The 16025-nt window shown below is 39.0% G+C and overlaps 1 protein-coding gene across 8 annotated transcripts in view; it reads left to right on the plus strand.

Annotated features, from left to right (window-relative positions):
* LOC140465031 (F-actin-uncapping protein LRRC16A-like) overlaps positions 1-16025 on the plus strand; it is a 470304-nt gene that overhangs the window by 198797 nt on the left and 255482 nt on the right. For all 8 annotated transcript variants that reach the window (XM_072560843.1, XM_072560842.1, XM_072560840.1 and 5 more), the window contains exons 6-8: positions 6442-6539; positions 12911-12981; positions 13441-13514. In XM_072560843.1, coding sequence (XP_072416944.1) covers positions 6442-6539; positions 12911-12981; positions 13441-13514 — 243 coding nt within the window. The remainder of the gene's footprint in view (positions 1-6441; positions 6540-12910; positions 12982-13440; positions 13515-16025) is intronic.

The raw sequence follows: 16025 nt of genomic DNA on the forward strand, positions 1-16025 counted from the left end.
AGTAGAGATCTAGGTGTTCAGGTCCATTGTACCCTAAAGGTTGCTGCACAGGTGGATAGAGTGGTCAAGAAGACATATAGTATGCTTGCCTTCATCAGATGGAGTATTGAGTATAAGAGCTGGCAAGTCATGTTAAAATTGTACATAACATTGGTTCGGCCACATTTAGAATACTGTGTACAGTTCTGGTTACCACATTACCAAAAGGATGTGGACGCTTTGGAGAGGGTGCAGAGAAGGTTTATGAGGATGTTGCCTGGTATGGAAGGTGCTAGCTATGAAGAGAGGTTGAGTAGGTTAAGATTGTTTTCATTAGAAAAATGAAGATTGAGAGGGACCTGATTGAGGTTTACAAAATCATGGAGGATATAGATAGGGTAGATAGAGACAAGCTTTTTCCCAGGATGAGGGATTCAGTAATGAGAGGTCATGTTTTCAAGATGAGAGGTAAAAAGTTTAAGGAGGATACACGCGGCAAGTACTTTACACAGAGGGTGGTAGGTACCTGGAACACATTGCCAGCAGAGGTGGTAGAGGCCGACACAGTAGGTTAATTTAAGGTGCGTCTGGACAGATGCATGAGTAGGTGGGGAGCAGAGGATACAGTGGTTTGAATCGGCTCAGGCTTGGAGGGCCAAAGGGCCTGTTCCTGGGCTGTAAATTTTCTTTGTTCTTCTTTGTTTTTTTTAAAGGATAGATGGTTTGGCCATACTAAATTACCCATGTATCCAGGGATGTGTAGGCAAGGTGGATTAGCTACAGGAAATGCAGGGTTATAGGGATACAGTAGGGCCTGGGTCTAGGTGGGATGCTCTTCGGAGTGTTGGTGTGGACTCTGTGAGTGGACTGGCCTGCTTCGACACTGCAGGGGTTCTGGGTATGTATCCAGCGAAGCCTGTTTCCACATTGTGCTAGAAATGTGTCGGTCAAGAAAATTATCTTGATTACATCTCAGAAATTATTCCCTTCTCAGTTCTTTACAATATTGCTTACATAGAAAATATTTCCTGTCATTTTTTTTTCTCTCTCTTTCGCCCTCTCACTCTCGCTCTTTTAGCTGATCACAGTCTCGATTTTTCCAGATAATGAATTCAAAGCCTTGCTTCTGACTTCTGTATAATGTGTTGGCAGTATGTCTTCCTCTCCCTCAGGATCACCCGCAACACCATAACTGCCCTCAATGTTTTTTGTGCCATTTCAAGGGATCCCTCTCTGTCATGAGTAATGTCCTCGAACTGTTGATCATAATGCATATTTGAACAATTTTACATTGCAGTTTTGTTCATAGTCTGCAGGAACTCAGTTGTACTTTCACTGTGTGTCTTTCTTGATATACCTCATAAAAATGCAGCCTAATATTTGCCTTTATGAGCCTCTGCATAATTTGAGGCCTTTGACAATGTATGCAGCTTAAATAAATCACAATCAAATTGCACTTTTCATGGCACTGACCTGTGCTGTCACAGTAAAACAATGTTGCACACCCAGAAGAACTAAACGCCACAATCTATTCTGCTCTTCATCAAGAATCTTTCACAATCCACTGAAAATGATTTTATTTATAATGCATTTAACACCTGATTGAACAACCTGTGTCCTTTTGAATTGTAAAGGAATGATAAGTTTCAAATTTTGTTCTCTTACCTTTTAACTACTCTATCTATTTTTATTCTGTCCATTGTCTCCATTATCTCCTGACTGACTGTGATATTAGCAAATTCCTCTGCTTTGCAGAAAATGGTTTCAAAGTACTCATTTAATGTATCAACCATGCCACTCCTTCCATAAGGAGAGCTATTTTTGGTTCCTAATCAGCTCCATCATTCATTTGACTTCCCTTTTACTATTTATTCTTCAATGACTGATGGGTTCCTTTTAATGCGAGTTGTTGATGTGCACATGCACCTTGCTTGTCTTATCTCCTTTCTACGTTAATCCCTCTGCTTCCTATCTTCGATATTGCTTCTACTGTTGTGGAATTACTAGTCTCATAATATTAATGAGTATGTGTTTTAAAAACAAATTCTAGCATACCTACTGTTCGCTAGATATTTTGAAAATTGTATTGGTGCCATATGCTCAAATTAATGCGTGGGGACAAAGGAACAGTGCAACTTTCCTAAATTGACTTAATCTTCTGGGTTCCTACAGATTTTTTATTAAAAACCAAAGCTGCAAATTTCCCCATAAACTTGCGTTTACTGAAACTTACTAGGAGAAGTGCAAGAACATCAAATAATGCCTTGCCAGTACACTTTGACCGAATTGGCATTCAGCACAAAATGTTTTTTTGTTACAATACAATAACTTATTTCTCTGGTTGTCAGCTCCTTGATTTTCATTGGAAGTTTTTTGCTCTGATGCTTTAGTATCATATTTTAGGCTAGAAAGAGGCTTGTCACCTAGTCTGCTCGTTCCATTACCCAGTATCATCTACTCTTAATTACATTGCTCTGCTTTCCTTCAATTTGAATAACTGCATGAAAATAAATCATATAACTTACTTGCCCTCTGACTCGCCTGTGTATTTGCACAGCCATACTTCATTATACATGATTTGGAGATGCCGGTGTTGGACTGGGATGTACAAAGTTAAAACCACCTGATGAAGGAGCGACGCTCCAAAAGCTAGTGTGCTTCCAATCAAATCTGTTGGACTATAACCTGGTGTTGTGATTTTTAACTTTGTGCACCCCAGTATACATTTTCTTCAAAAATCTGATTCCTTGTAGACTATTATTCTCTCTGACAAGATGATTAGAGTTGTACAGCATGGAACAAACCTTTCGGTCTAACTTGTCCATGCTGACCAGATATCCTAATTAATCTGATTCCATTTGGGGCAGCACTAGGCGCATATCCCTCTTAAACCCTTCCAATTCCTTTTCCCATCCAGATACCTTTTCAATGTCGTAATTGTATCAGTCTCCACCACTTCCTCTGGTAGCTCATTCTATGTATGCATCACCCTCTGTGAAAATGATGCTCCTCAGGTCCTTTTTAAATCTTTCCCCTCTCACCTTAAACCTATGCCCTCTAATTTTGGACTCCCCCCACCTGGGGAAAAGACTTTGGCTATTCACCCTATACATTCTCTTCATGATTTTATAATTATTTATAAGGTTATCTGTCAGCCTCTGATGCCATAGGGAAAAGACCCCCAGGCAACTCAGCCTTTCCCTCTAGCTCAAACTATCGAGCACCAGCAACATTCTTTTAAATCTTTTCTGAACCCTTTCAATTTTAACAACATCTTTCCTAAAGCAGGGAGACCAGAATTGAATGTAGCATTGAAAAAGTGGCCTTACTAATCTCTTGTACAGCCACAACATGACATCCCAACTCCTATACTGAATGCTCTGACCAGTAAAGGAAAGCAAACCAAACACCGCCTTCACTACCCTGTCTACCTGTGACTCCACCTTCAAGGAACTATGAATCTGCATCTACAGAATCTTTGTTGAGCACTGATCCCCAGGACACTTCCATTAAATGTTTAAGTCCTGCTCTGATTTGCCTTCCCAAAATGCAACACCTCATGTTTATCTGAATTAAATTCAATTTATCAACTTTTGGCCACTCAACCCATCTGGTCAAGGTCCTGTTGTAATCTGAGATAATCTTCTTTGCTGTCCACTCTACCTCCAATTTTGATGTCATCTGCAAACTTACTAACTATACCTCCCATGTTCACATCCAAATCATTTCTATAAATGATGAAAAGCAGTGGACCCAGCATCGATCCTTGTGGCATATCACTGGTCACAGGCCTCCATTCTGAAAAACAATGTTCCACTATCACCCTTTGCCTCCTACCTTCAAGCCAACCTTGTATCCAAATGGCTAACTCTCACTCTATTTCATGTGATCTAACTCGCTGAACACCTTAGAGAAATCCATAAAGACAATGTCCATCACTCTGCCTTCATAAATCTTTATTGCCCTTCCAAAGCTTTTTTAAAAATTTTGTGCAAATATTTAGTTATCTTTCCCAGTACAGTAACAGTGACTATAGTTTGAAAAGTACTTAATTAGCTGTAAAGTACTTGGACTCTTGAAGACTTGAAAAAAAATTCAATCTCTCTCTCTCTCTCCTCTTGCTTTTTTACTTACTCTGTTTAGTATGGCAGCTGATCTGTGTGTAACTCCATTACCAAAATGGAGTATCCAAACCACGGTGAGGCCCACATGATAGAGTTGTGGTTCACTTGATCTGGGGGCTATGCGCTCCCTTGTAGTCATGCACTTTGCTAGTTTTGTTTTCTCTAATAAGACACGGACATCTGAGTCTGAAAGAGGATAATGCTCAAACAGAGTGAACCGGTGTTCGTGGAAAGCACGGTATTGCGCATACATCTGGAAATAAGTGGGAAAGATTGCTGTTACTAAGTTACAACAGATGGTCAATCATCTACGGGATCTTAAAGGTACCAAATTCATGGCCAGTGAAGATGCTGGAAACCTGAAAGCAAAACAAGAAATGCTGGGAATCCTCAAAAGGTCTGGCAGCAGCTATGGAACAAAGAAACAATGCTAATATTTGAGAACAGTGACCTTTTATCAGAACTGGGGAAGTAATATTTGAGTAAGTGAAAAGGATTAGAATGGAAAAAGCACAAAGGCTGTGATAAAATGAAAAACTGAAGCGATTAAATGACAAAAGAGCTGGTGAGTGGCTGCCATTCATAGCTTCTCAAGACTCATTTCTTTAATTCTGTACTCGTCCCGTTTGATACTGCACCACCAAATCGTTGTCATTTAATCGCTTGCATCTCCCTATTTATCTCACACCTTTCCCCATTCCTGATTCTCCACTTGTTTAAAGCTGATAAAATTTCTAACTTTTCCCAGCTCTGATGAAAGGTCATTGGCCTGAAGCATTCACTCTGTGGTTCTTTCTAGCATCACTGTGAGACCTGAGAGTTATGTCAGATCTGCTAAGTATTCTCCTGCATTTTATTTCATCCTTATTTTAGATGTCTGATTAAATTTGCAATGGAGAGTGACTTCATTCAAATCATGTATAGCTATCTATTTTGCCCAGAAATAGATTAATTTTCAATAAATCCATCTCAAGATTTGTCACTTTGTAATTAGATACCAGGTATATGTGGGTTTTCATCTTCATTAAATGAACAGCAGATACCAGCAGCATGATGAGCATATAATTTATGACTCAGTGCATCTTCCTAATCTGCTAGCTGCAATTATTCATGGGATGGGTATATTTTGTGCAAGTGGCGAAATCCTGGTGCAAGAATGAACATGATGAACTGAATGGCATCACATGAAGGGGGGAGGCGATGGTCTAGTTGTATTATCTCTGGACTGTTAATCCAGAGACCGAGGGAGTGTTCTGGGGCTCAAATCTTGCCATGAAAGATGGTGGAATTTGAATTCAATATAAAATTAATCTGGAATTAAGACTCTAATGATGACATGTATCCATTGTCTGTTCTCAGAAAAAAACTCATCTGGTTCACTGATGTTGTTTAGGGAAGGAAACTGACATCCACACCTGATCTGGCCTAAATATGACTCCAGACTCTCACCAACATGGTTGACTCTCAACTGTCCTCTGGGTATTTAGGGGATGGGCAATAAATGCTGACCCAGCCAGAGACACCCTCATCCCATGGATGTATTTTTTAAAAAGACCTTCTAACGGTATCACATAATGACTACTTCGTGGTATGTATTATTTTTAACAGGATTTGCCTGCATCTGATCTTGATCTCATTAGGATAAAGTTAAATATTGTGGTTCTGCGTTTGGGTTTTCCTCAAACGCCTTTGTGTCTTACTCTAAAGAGAGCTGTCTTCTGGTTTTTTTTTTAAACAATTCAAGCTTCTGTTTCTGTATCCATAAATCAGTTGCTTCCACAGCATTCTGCTTCATATTCTGAAGAATGAGTGACTAATATGTGAATTACTTAAACCACAGGTGCAATAAAATGAGCAGCATTATTTCATTTATTTTGTAGAGGTGTTGATTTCTAAAAATAAGTGGACTGTGGTCTGAAAAGAGGTTGAAGTGCCAGAAATATGAACCTGGAATCACTTCTGCTTTTTATTGTGGCAGAATGAGGGGTAGGCAACTAATTTGCTCACAATAAGTAAGTTGGTGATTTGAATGTTGCAACAAGGCAGTCTGCCTTAATTTTAAACACTTAGTTAAATTGAATTAAAATTGAATATGCGGGAAATCCATCAGCTGTAAAGAGGCAAGATCGCCTTTCGAGCATTGCTTGAGGAACAAGAGAAGCAGATGGATTTCTTGAAGTTACCACAAGCTACTCAGTAAAACCCCTCCCACTCATCTCTGCTGGACATCCCTTCAACTTGAGTTTGTCAATCTGTTTACCCCACACATTTCTAGGGATTTACCTGTTCCCCTCAAGCATTCTGAATTATCTGTTTCTTTTATATATATATGTAACAGGAGGGTATTGAAAAAAGTGACAATGGAACCTTCAGATCGACTGTCGTCTCTGCAGGCATTGTGGGATAGTCAGAATATTGCTGAACCAGGGCCTTGTGGTAAGTAAACTAACTGTGGATTTTAGGGGTCACTGCTTTGAAACCTAAAGTAGTAGAAAAACAACACTACAAGATGTTTGGTAATTATTGCCGTGTCACAAATAAAAATGGCTGTTCTTTGACCAATAAGTCAAAAATACAATTGCTGAAATAATATGCATTTCATAAGATGAAGTCACATCTTCTGGAAAATACTTTAAAATCCACCAATTTCAACTACTTTCAGATCTCAAGCCATGCTCTTCAAGTGCTGACTGTCATTCAAACCCTGACATAAAATATGTGCAAGAGCTCTATTTTTATTTTTATTAAGCTTTTTCTACTACTTTGCCTTTTTGATTTGTTCTCCGTATTAAATTGCTGTTTTGGTTTTACTCCACTTGAAGTGCTTCAAGTTTGTCGGCTACAATTTTACTTTGAAGGGGGAGATAAGCATTTGATGCTTGATGAGGTTTAAGAGAATTTGTGAAGTTTTTATTTCTGCATTTTTCTTTCAGAAATATTAGTGTGCTTTGTAATGATGTGTACAAATTTGATGAACTTTTGATTACAGTCAGATTTTTTTAGTTTGCATCTTCGGTATGTATGTTAGCTGAGGGAGCTTTTGATTGGGCTTCTTCAGAATATCTGGTAACCTTCTGGAATGAACTGTCATTCTTAATTGGAGCAACTTCCAACTTATTGAAATTTGTCAACTAAAATTAAAATTGTCCATGAAAATAAGGGCTAGCTATTAGTAATATCTAACTAGGTGTCTTACATCTTTAGTCAACCTTTAGTCAGGTGTATTATAACACACTCTTGAGCAGATGAACTTGAACGAAAGCCTTCTGGCTCAGAGGTAGGGACATTACCACTGTGCCATAAGAAACGCAGACCTCTTATTTATAAATATGCAATGGCTTTGCAACTTCAATCAGGAATATTATGCCGATGTTAATAGAAGTTGAGTAGAACTTAATATTACCCTTCTTGTACCTATCCGTGGACCCATATAAAGCATGGCTCAGTACGTGCTCCTAAATAGAAATTCCTAATATAGAACATACACTTCAAAGTAGCAAGAATTAAATTAGTAACAATCCTTAAATTATGTTCCAATACCTTTTTTAAAAAATTGTTCTCTCATGAGATGTCAATGTCAGTATTTATTGCCCATTCCTGAAGCCAGTAGTAAAATTTACTGACAGCAGTTTATTGTTTTTAAACCTGCTAGCACTTAGGAGCATTTGATTTAGCACAACAACAATGAGGAAGAATTTTTTGCTGCTACATTTTATTGTACCATGCCTTTTGGAGGTCAGTTAGTTCAGTTGGTTGGACAATTGGTTTGCAATGCAGTTCCAGTGCTGTTTGAGGTTACTATGAGGAACTCTCCTTCTGTACCTCATCCCTTCCCTGAGGTGTGGCGATACTCAGGTTAAATCACTGCAACTTGTCTCTCTCTAATGAGAGAGAGAGCATCCCAATGCTCTGGTAGGTTTATGGTGACTCACCATGTCTTTACATTGGTTCTTGTTGGTTCATGTTAATTTTGCATGATCTGAGCATTTTGTTTTGCATTTGTCCTCTCCATTAGAGAGATGTAAATAAAGCTGTTTTATAATGCTGTGAGTTAATTTGTTAATTTACCTCAGTGCAGTAAACAACAGAAAAATGGTGATAAAACTGGGTTGAAATGTTCTTTTCTGTTTTATTTGTGAAATTAAGGACCAAAGAACATAGTGACATGTTTTTGGAATTAGTGAAAATTTGACTTTGAGGGAATTGGGACAATTGGAAAAATTGGTCCAGGTGCGCATTTTGTTCGGGTACAGTGAGTGAGCACAATACATGGTGGATTAAAAATGGAGTATGTTTGGGGACAGTGTGGGAATTATGGATAAAATAAATGTTTTCCTCAACATGATGGAGTCAGGTGCTTTTGATTTGAAAAACACGTATCTGAGAGACCTCCGTTCATTGGATTATGTTGAAATTAATGAAAGTCTGGACTCAAGACTGCATTATTAAGAATGGGATTGCACTGGGAGTTGTGTTTCTTGAAAGAAAACAGTTGTCAAGTGAGACTGTTTCAGTTTATATTCTCAATAAAAGGAATTCTCATGTCACTGGTAATGGTGTAAACCTAAAAATTAGCTTTAGTGACATATTTGTAGGCAATTTAAAGAACAAGAAAATGCAGGCCAATCTTTGAGCAAAGACAGTAAGCTGATGTGATGGGTTGCTTGTGCTGACGCCACAGCTGTGAATGGCAGCAAGATCGAGTTGCAAATTGCATCTGAGTTCTTTACAGAACTGATACAGTGGTCAACTGGATCTGGGCCACTATGTCCCTGTTCCCAGTAAAAGAACTGTGCCTGTGGGAAACTCTATCATATCCAGATGGCATGCAGTAACAGAGGAAATAATAATGTTCCAAGTTGTGGTAAAACACCAGTTTGTAGCTATGATCTAGGGCAAAGTCATGGTAGATCAGAATTTAGTTCAAGAATCTGGAAATCCTAAAATGTGTATATGATAGATGAAACAGAGGTTGGGTGTTTTTGGGCAGGAAGATCAGGAGTTGTACTTAGTCACCGATCGCTTGCTAGATGAAAGTATAATTCCAAAGCCAACAGTGAAAATTATTGTGGAAGATATGCAACTTATTTCCATCATTGATACAATTGCAGCTCATAGCTGTTAACTCAAAAGAACATAGGAACTCTCGGAGTCATGATAATCTTGTGAAACTGACTAGTTATTCCAATAACAGTGTTCTGATGATGGGTGAAGTTAGTCTCATAGTGGCATACAATTCATTGCTTTTATTACTTGTCATTGGGAGGAGGGAACATTTGTCCCTGATAGGGAAGAATTGGCTAAAGAAGATATCATAAGGATAAGGATGTGTCTACCATTGAAGTGCTACCAGAATGCCAAATGTAGTTTGAGCAAGGAATATTGAATAATAAACTTAAACATCACAATACTGAAGTCAATACAAGGGATAATGTGCAGCCGACCTTTTGTGAGGGTAGGCCAGTACATTATGTACAGCTAGAAGCAATATGTGAAAGGCTGAGTAGAATAGAAAGAACAGGGGAGTTAAAAAAAAGGTCAAAAGCAGTGAATGGGTCATACCCGTTGTAGAAATTCAAAATACAGATGGGTTTGTTGCAATTTGTAAAGATTATAAGCAGCTATTAAGACACTTGTCCATTACCTTCCAGTAGGAGATTGTTTTCAAATTTAACCAGTGCAGTACAGTTAATTTATCAAATGCATACTTGCAATTAAAATTAACTGACAAGAACAAGGAACTGTATACCATGAGTACATACAAAATGGTGTACCGTCAGAAAGTTAACATTTAGCACTTGTCCTGCTCCTGTGTTCTACAGCATCATGGGTCAGGTGTGAAGCAGATGAAAGGAGTGTGCTGCTTCGGAGATGACATTCTAATTAGAGTAAGATAGAGAAAGAGCTCATTAATTTACACAGAATTGGAGGATTGCTTTCAATGTGGCATTGAAATTAAAGGTCACAAGTGTTGCTTCATGATATTGTGTGATCCATACTCAGGTCGCTGAATAGGTGATGAAAACATCACCAAATGCAGGACTAAGTTAAGGGGATTTTGAAGCTGAGAGATGAGAGGCAAAAGAAACAAGTTTGCTATATACTTTTTGAGGATCATCTCTGATTTAGGTCACATTTTTGCTTCCCCGTCACCTGCTCAAAATTGGCCTCGTCTGTGAAATCTCAAAACATTTGAAGTGAAGGAAGTACCGAATAGTGATGCTGTTTTGTCCCATTATGACCCAAAGAAACAATTAGTTTCAGCATGTGATATCTTGCCATGGGGGGGATAGGGATGGTATTATTTCACATTTTTTGGTTAGTGCTTCACGTGGTTTGATGAGTTACAGGTTGAGAAAGAGGCTTTAGTAGTCACAAGGTGTTACAAAGTTCCACAAATACTTCTAAATAGCAAGTTCTCTTGGTTAACTGATCATCAAACTCTTACATTTGTTTTAAAGAAGTGGGTGGCATGGCAGCACCTTAGCAGAGACGGGTGTTGATTTTTGATGGTTCGTTAATGCACTATCGATTTCACAAAGCCAGCAGGTCACATTAAAGTGGGCATTCTTTCAAGATTTGATGACTGATTCATTTCTAGCACTGACTTAACTGTGAATTACTTTAAGTACAAATTGCATGTCGGTATCTACGAGAGAAGACGATGAAGAAACTTCCAAAAATGTGGTGCTCCATAAAATGGTCAAGTATGTAATGTATGGTCACGAGAAATTGCAGGAGCATTTCATGTGTCTTCTAATGTGTTTAAGAATTAAAGTTCTGGCTAGGTTCAGAGAGAGATTAGAGGAGAAACTTCATCAGGGAACTTGTTAAGTTATGATATATTTTTAAGCCAACTAATGTTAAGGAAAAACTAATTTAACAAATTATTCTAGCATTTTTGTTTTGAAATTTAATTACAATATTAGCAGAGCGGCAGATCTGATCGATATGGACTTCAGTTCGACAAGGTTCCTCATGGCAGACTGGTTACGAAGAATAGATACATGGAATAAAGAGCTAGCTAGCTATTTGGATTCAGAACTGGCTCAAACATAGAAGACAAAGGGTGGTGGTGGTGCGTTGTTTTTCAGACTGGAGGCCTGTGACCAGTGGTGTGCCACAAGGATCGGTGCTGGGTCCACTGCTTTTTGTCATTGATGTAAATGATTTGGATGTGAACATCGGAGATATGGTTAATAAGTTTGCAAATTAGACCAAAATTGATGGTTTAGTAGACTGCAAAGAAGGTTACCTCCGAGTACAGCGAGATCTTGATCAGATGGACCAATGGGCTGAGGAATGGCGGATGGAGTTTAATTTAGATAAATGCGAGGTGCTGCATTTCGAAAATGCAAATCAAAGCAGGACTTATACACCTTAATGGGAAGTTCCTGGGGAGTTTTGTTGAACAAGGAGGCCTTGGAATGCAGGTTCATAGTTCCTTGAAAGTGGAGTCACAAGTAGATAAGATAGTGAAGAAGGCGTTTGGTATTCTTGCCTTTATTGGTCAGTGCATTGAGTGTAAGAATTGGAAGGTCATGTTGCAGCTGTACAGGATATTGGTTAGGCCACTTTTGGAATATTGAATGCAATTCAAGTCTCCCTCCTATAGAAAGTATATTGTGAAACTTGAAACGGTTCAGAAAAGATTTACAAGGATATTGCCAGGGTTGGAGGGTTTGAGCTATAGGAAGAGGCTGAATTGGCTGGGGCTGGATAGGGTAAATAGACAAGGTCTTTCCCCTGGGGTGGGGGAGTCCAAACCTAGAGGGTGTAGGTTTAAGGTAAGAGGGGAGAGATTTAAAAGGGATCTCAGGGGCAACTTTTCCACACAGAGAGTGGCACGTGTATGGAATGAGCTGCTAGAGGAAGTGGTGGAGGCTGGTACAATTAAAACATTTTAAAAGGCATCTGGATGGGTATTTGATTAGAAAGAGTTTAGGGAGATATGAGGCAAATGGGACTAGATTTATGTGGGATATCTGGTTAGCATGGACGAGTTGGACCGAAGTGTCTGTTTCCATGCTGTACGTCTCTGACTCTAAAAGAAACAAATGAAACTCTGTTAAATTTCAAGCACTGATGTTTGTTTAGTCATGTGGTGTATAATTTCGAAGCAAGTGACCCATTTTACATTTTAGTGTAGAAATTGTTCTTTTAGTACAGAAATGTTTAGTATATTGCAAGACTTGTGTGTTTTCTTTTATTGCCCCTCTTGCCTGTCCCATCTATTGTGAAGATGTCAATAAAGTTCTGGGGCGGCACGGTGGCTCAGTGGTTAGTACTGCTGCCTCACAGCACCAGGGACCTGGGTTCAATTCCCGCCTGTCTGTGTGGAATTTGCACATTCTCCCCGTGTCTGCGTGGGTTTCCTCTGGGTGCTCTGGTTTCCTCCCATAATCCAAAGATGTGCAGGTTAGGTGAATTGGTCATGCTAAATTGCCAATAGTGTTAGGTGCATTAGTCAGGGGTAAATATAGGGTAGGGGAATGGGTTTGGGTGGGTTACTCTTCGGAGGGGTGGTGTGGACTTGTTGGGCCGAAGGGCCTGTTTCCACAGTATAGAGAATCTAATCTAATCTAACCTCATAGTTTCTGTGGGTCTGCATGTTAATGTTACTCCATACATATACAACTTATGAATGCATACAAGCTGTCATATATATGTAAAGCTAGGGTATTTCTCACCTGGTTAGTCCAATTTTGTCCTTCATTATTTAATCTTCATTTCTGTGCTTTTATATTTAGTTCATGTTTAGAAATATGTGCAGTTCTCTTGTCACATGTGAAACCTTTTGATTCTAGGTGGTTTCTCTCAGATGTATGCATGTGTTTGTGACTGGCTTGGATTACCATATAGGGAGGAAGTACAATGGGTAAGAACACTCAACAAAATACTTTGAAAGCTTGCAATTATATTATTATTGGAAATACACCTGGTGTAAATGGATCAAATGGTTTTATGAATCCGTTATTGCGAAATTTGTGATTTTGCAAGTAACAAACTGGAAATGTTATACTGGTTTATTTATTTTCTATTGTGCCTTGAAATTGCTAGCAAAATGAAGATCAACTTTAAACTGAAAATATTTTCCCTGAATCTTAAATTTTTCTTTGAGACATTTAGACAATAGGTGCAGGAGTAGGCCATTCTGCCCTTCGAGCCAGCACCACCGTTCATTATGATCATCGCTGATCATCCTCAATCAGTATCCTGTTCCTGCCTTATCCCCATAACCCTTGATTCAACTATCCTTAAGAGCTCTATTTAAGCTTCATACAGATCTGATGATAACTCTAGTTTCCCACTGATAGAAATGCTTTCTGTTTTCAAGGATGTGGATACCATTTATCTTACACAGGACACTAGGGAACTGAACTTGCAAGATTTCAGCCATCTTGACCACAGGTAAATTGCATCTTTATGCTTGATGAAATTGGTCTGTTCACCTAGCTTTCTAAATTCATTCTCAAAAGTAAATTAAAAGCTGTACTAAAGTTGTTAACCCAATGTTGCTGTACTGAAGTTGTTAACCCAAAGTAACTGCCAGACCATCAGTTTAACAGTCTGGATTGGCAATTTATTTATATTACAAATGCAAACAAAACGGTTCCAAAATTTACGTAAAGGTAAGTTGTTTAATTCTATTGATGGGCCTGGTTTATGTCATGGATTTTGTTCTAATATAAATCATTCCACAGCAATATTCAAACCAAATTAAGTTACAGAGCAATATTTAATGCCTACTTCATGGCAAGTTTGTGGCGGTGGGACATTTTCTCAGGCAAGATGGTGGCAGATGGAGACCTTGACATCTTCCCATCTTTGCCCCAGTTAAGTCCATGACCACGTAGGCTTGTGGATAGCCTTGCTTACTGCTGCCACTAGTCTTTGCTTTGTGGTGGGGGGTACACATACCATGTGAGAAACCAGAAAAGCAAATCTTTTTTGGTGTGGGGCAAAGCAAGTGGAAACCTCCCCCCTACCTTTTTGTTTGGAAGCCCCTCCTGCCATTACCCACTTGTGGCCAAGCAGTCTTGGTGATCCTTGGTGAATATCTGGCAGGAAGAGCCACTTCCCCAATGATGCTACTGTGGAACAATGCTGCTAACATATCATTTTTCAGCTGGCACAACTCGTGCCCTGGAGTCCTTGATTCCAGGGAAGGGTTCGCTGCTATCCAGTTAATTGTCTGTTTGGCGGAGGAGACTCTCATCACCAAAACTAAATTTCACCCATAGCACAGTGACTTTGTTGTATAGTTGGGGTAAACACCTGCATCTGCTTTGGTGATAGCATTTAATTAGCTGTTGAATCAGAAATACATTGAAGCCAACATTTGTGTGGGTTGTACATTTGCTCAATCTGCAATTGAAATCTGTAACTGCTGATTCAGTATGTACATTTATAATGTTGTTGAAGATGTGCTTTCGCAGCCAAGAGTTTGAAATGAATTTCCCAATGAATTTGAATAAGTCTTCCATACGAGATTATTTATGGAAAGACACCTCTTCTGCATTGAAATTCATTGAATTTTCTACGTAGAAGCTGAGTGCTTCCAATGTTGAATGTATAGTTATGTTTGCCAGCCACCCCACTGGATGGAAATCTGCACTCTTAAGTTCACTGGCTTGTGCCTACTTTGACATCAAGTGAGAAAAATTTTGCTCTGTTATACAGGAACGTTTTGAACTCTATTTTAAGGTTCCAAATGTATTGAAGTGACCAATATATTGCATTAGTTGTTGAACATAGTCTGTTTATTGTATATTTAACAGCATCCTGTTTACATTAACGAAGAGTGATATTCAAATAAATGCTGGATTTGAGTGTGGATCAGGGATTTGTCTATAAAAATTTGAAACTTGCACAACTTCATTCAATCAAAAGCATCAATGTTGGTGATAATGAAAACCTGTGTTAATGTAACATTTTTAATGTACTGAGATATCTCAAAGTGTTTCATCAGAGCATCATCTCAACAATATATAACAACAGGCCAGAACAGAGATTAGACTAATTACTTAAATGCTTGATCAAAGTCATAGATTTCGAGGAGTCTCCGAAAGAAGGAAATGGTGGATTGTGAAGCGGAGATGCGTAGTGAGGTTATTCCAGAGGTTAAGGCTAAAGTAATAGGAGGTCAAATCAACAAATTGGAGTAATTATCATTAGAGGTACCAGAGTTGTGGTAGTGGTCAATTATGTCTGATGATGTTGCTGAAGAAGATTAGAGTTGAGGGGACATAGACATGAAAGATTTAAAAATAATAAAATGATATTATGTGCTAGGGAGCAGTATATATGGATAAGTACACCCAGGTGATCAATGAAATCGGATTTGATGCAAATTAAGACATGAGCCACAGAATTTAGGAAGACCTCCGATATGTCGAGAATAGAATGTGAGACACCAGCTGGAATTGTGTTGGATTGGTCAGGTCTAAATGTAACACAGGCATGAAAGAGGATTTCAGCAGCTATTGAGCAAAGTTCAGTAATATTATGGAGTTAGAATAAAAGCAATCTTAGTAATGACATGAAAATGAGGTCAGAAGCTCATTTTGGAACCGATATATGATACTGAGATAGACTAGCTTTATCTCTACGGCTGGGGAAAGAGAAAGGGAGTGCTGCTGAAGATTGTACTAGGTAACAGCACCACGCAACCACCAGATTACCACTGGACTGTCATAGCAGCCACCATATCCTCCTGGACACAACAGAACTGCTCCTGCCAGTTAGTTCCTCCCCCACCCACCATGCCTCAGCTGGTAGGGTTCCAGTCATGACTGAGTTCAGTAACAAACCCTGTCCAAACCCCCAGCTGCCAGGGTTTTGGCAATGATTAATCCCAGCACCCTCTACCCCCCAAGGTGATAGCCAGTATTGTAAAACTCCCATAGCAGACCATGACCC

This window comes from Chiloscyllium punctatum, chromosome 41, assembly GCF_047496795.1.
Source record: "Chiloscyllium punctatum isolate Juve2018m chromosome 41, sChiPun1.3, whole genome shotgun sequence".
In the NCBI taxonomy this organism is placed as follows: Eukaryota; Metazoa; Chordata; class Chondrichthyes; order Orectolobiformes; family Hemiscylliidae; genus Chiloscyllium; species Chiloscyllium punctatum.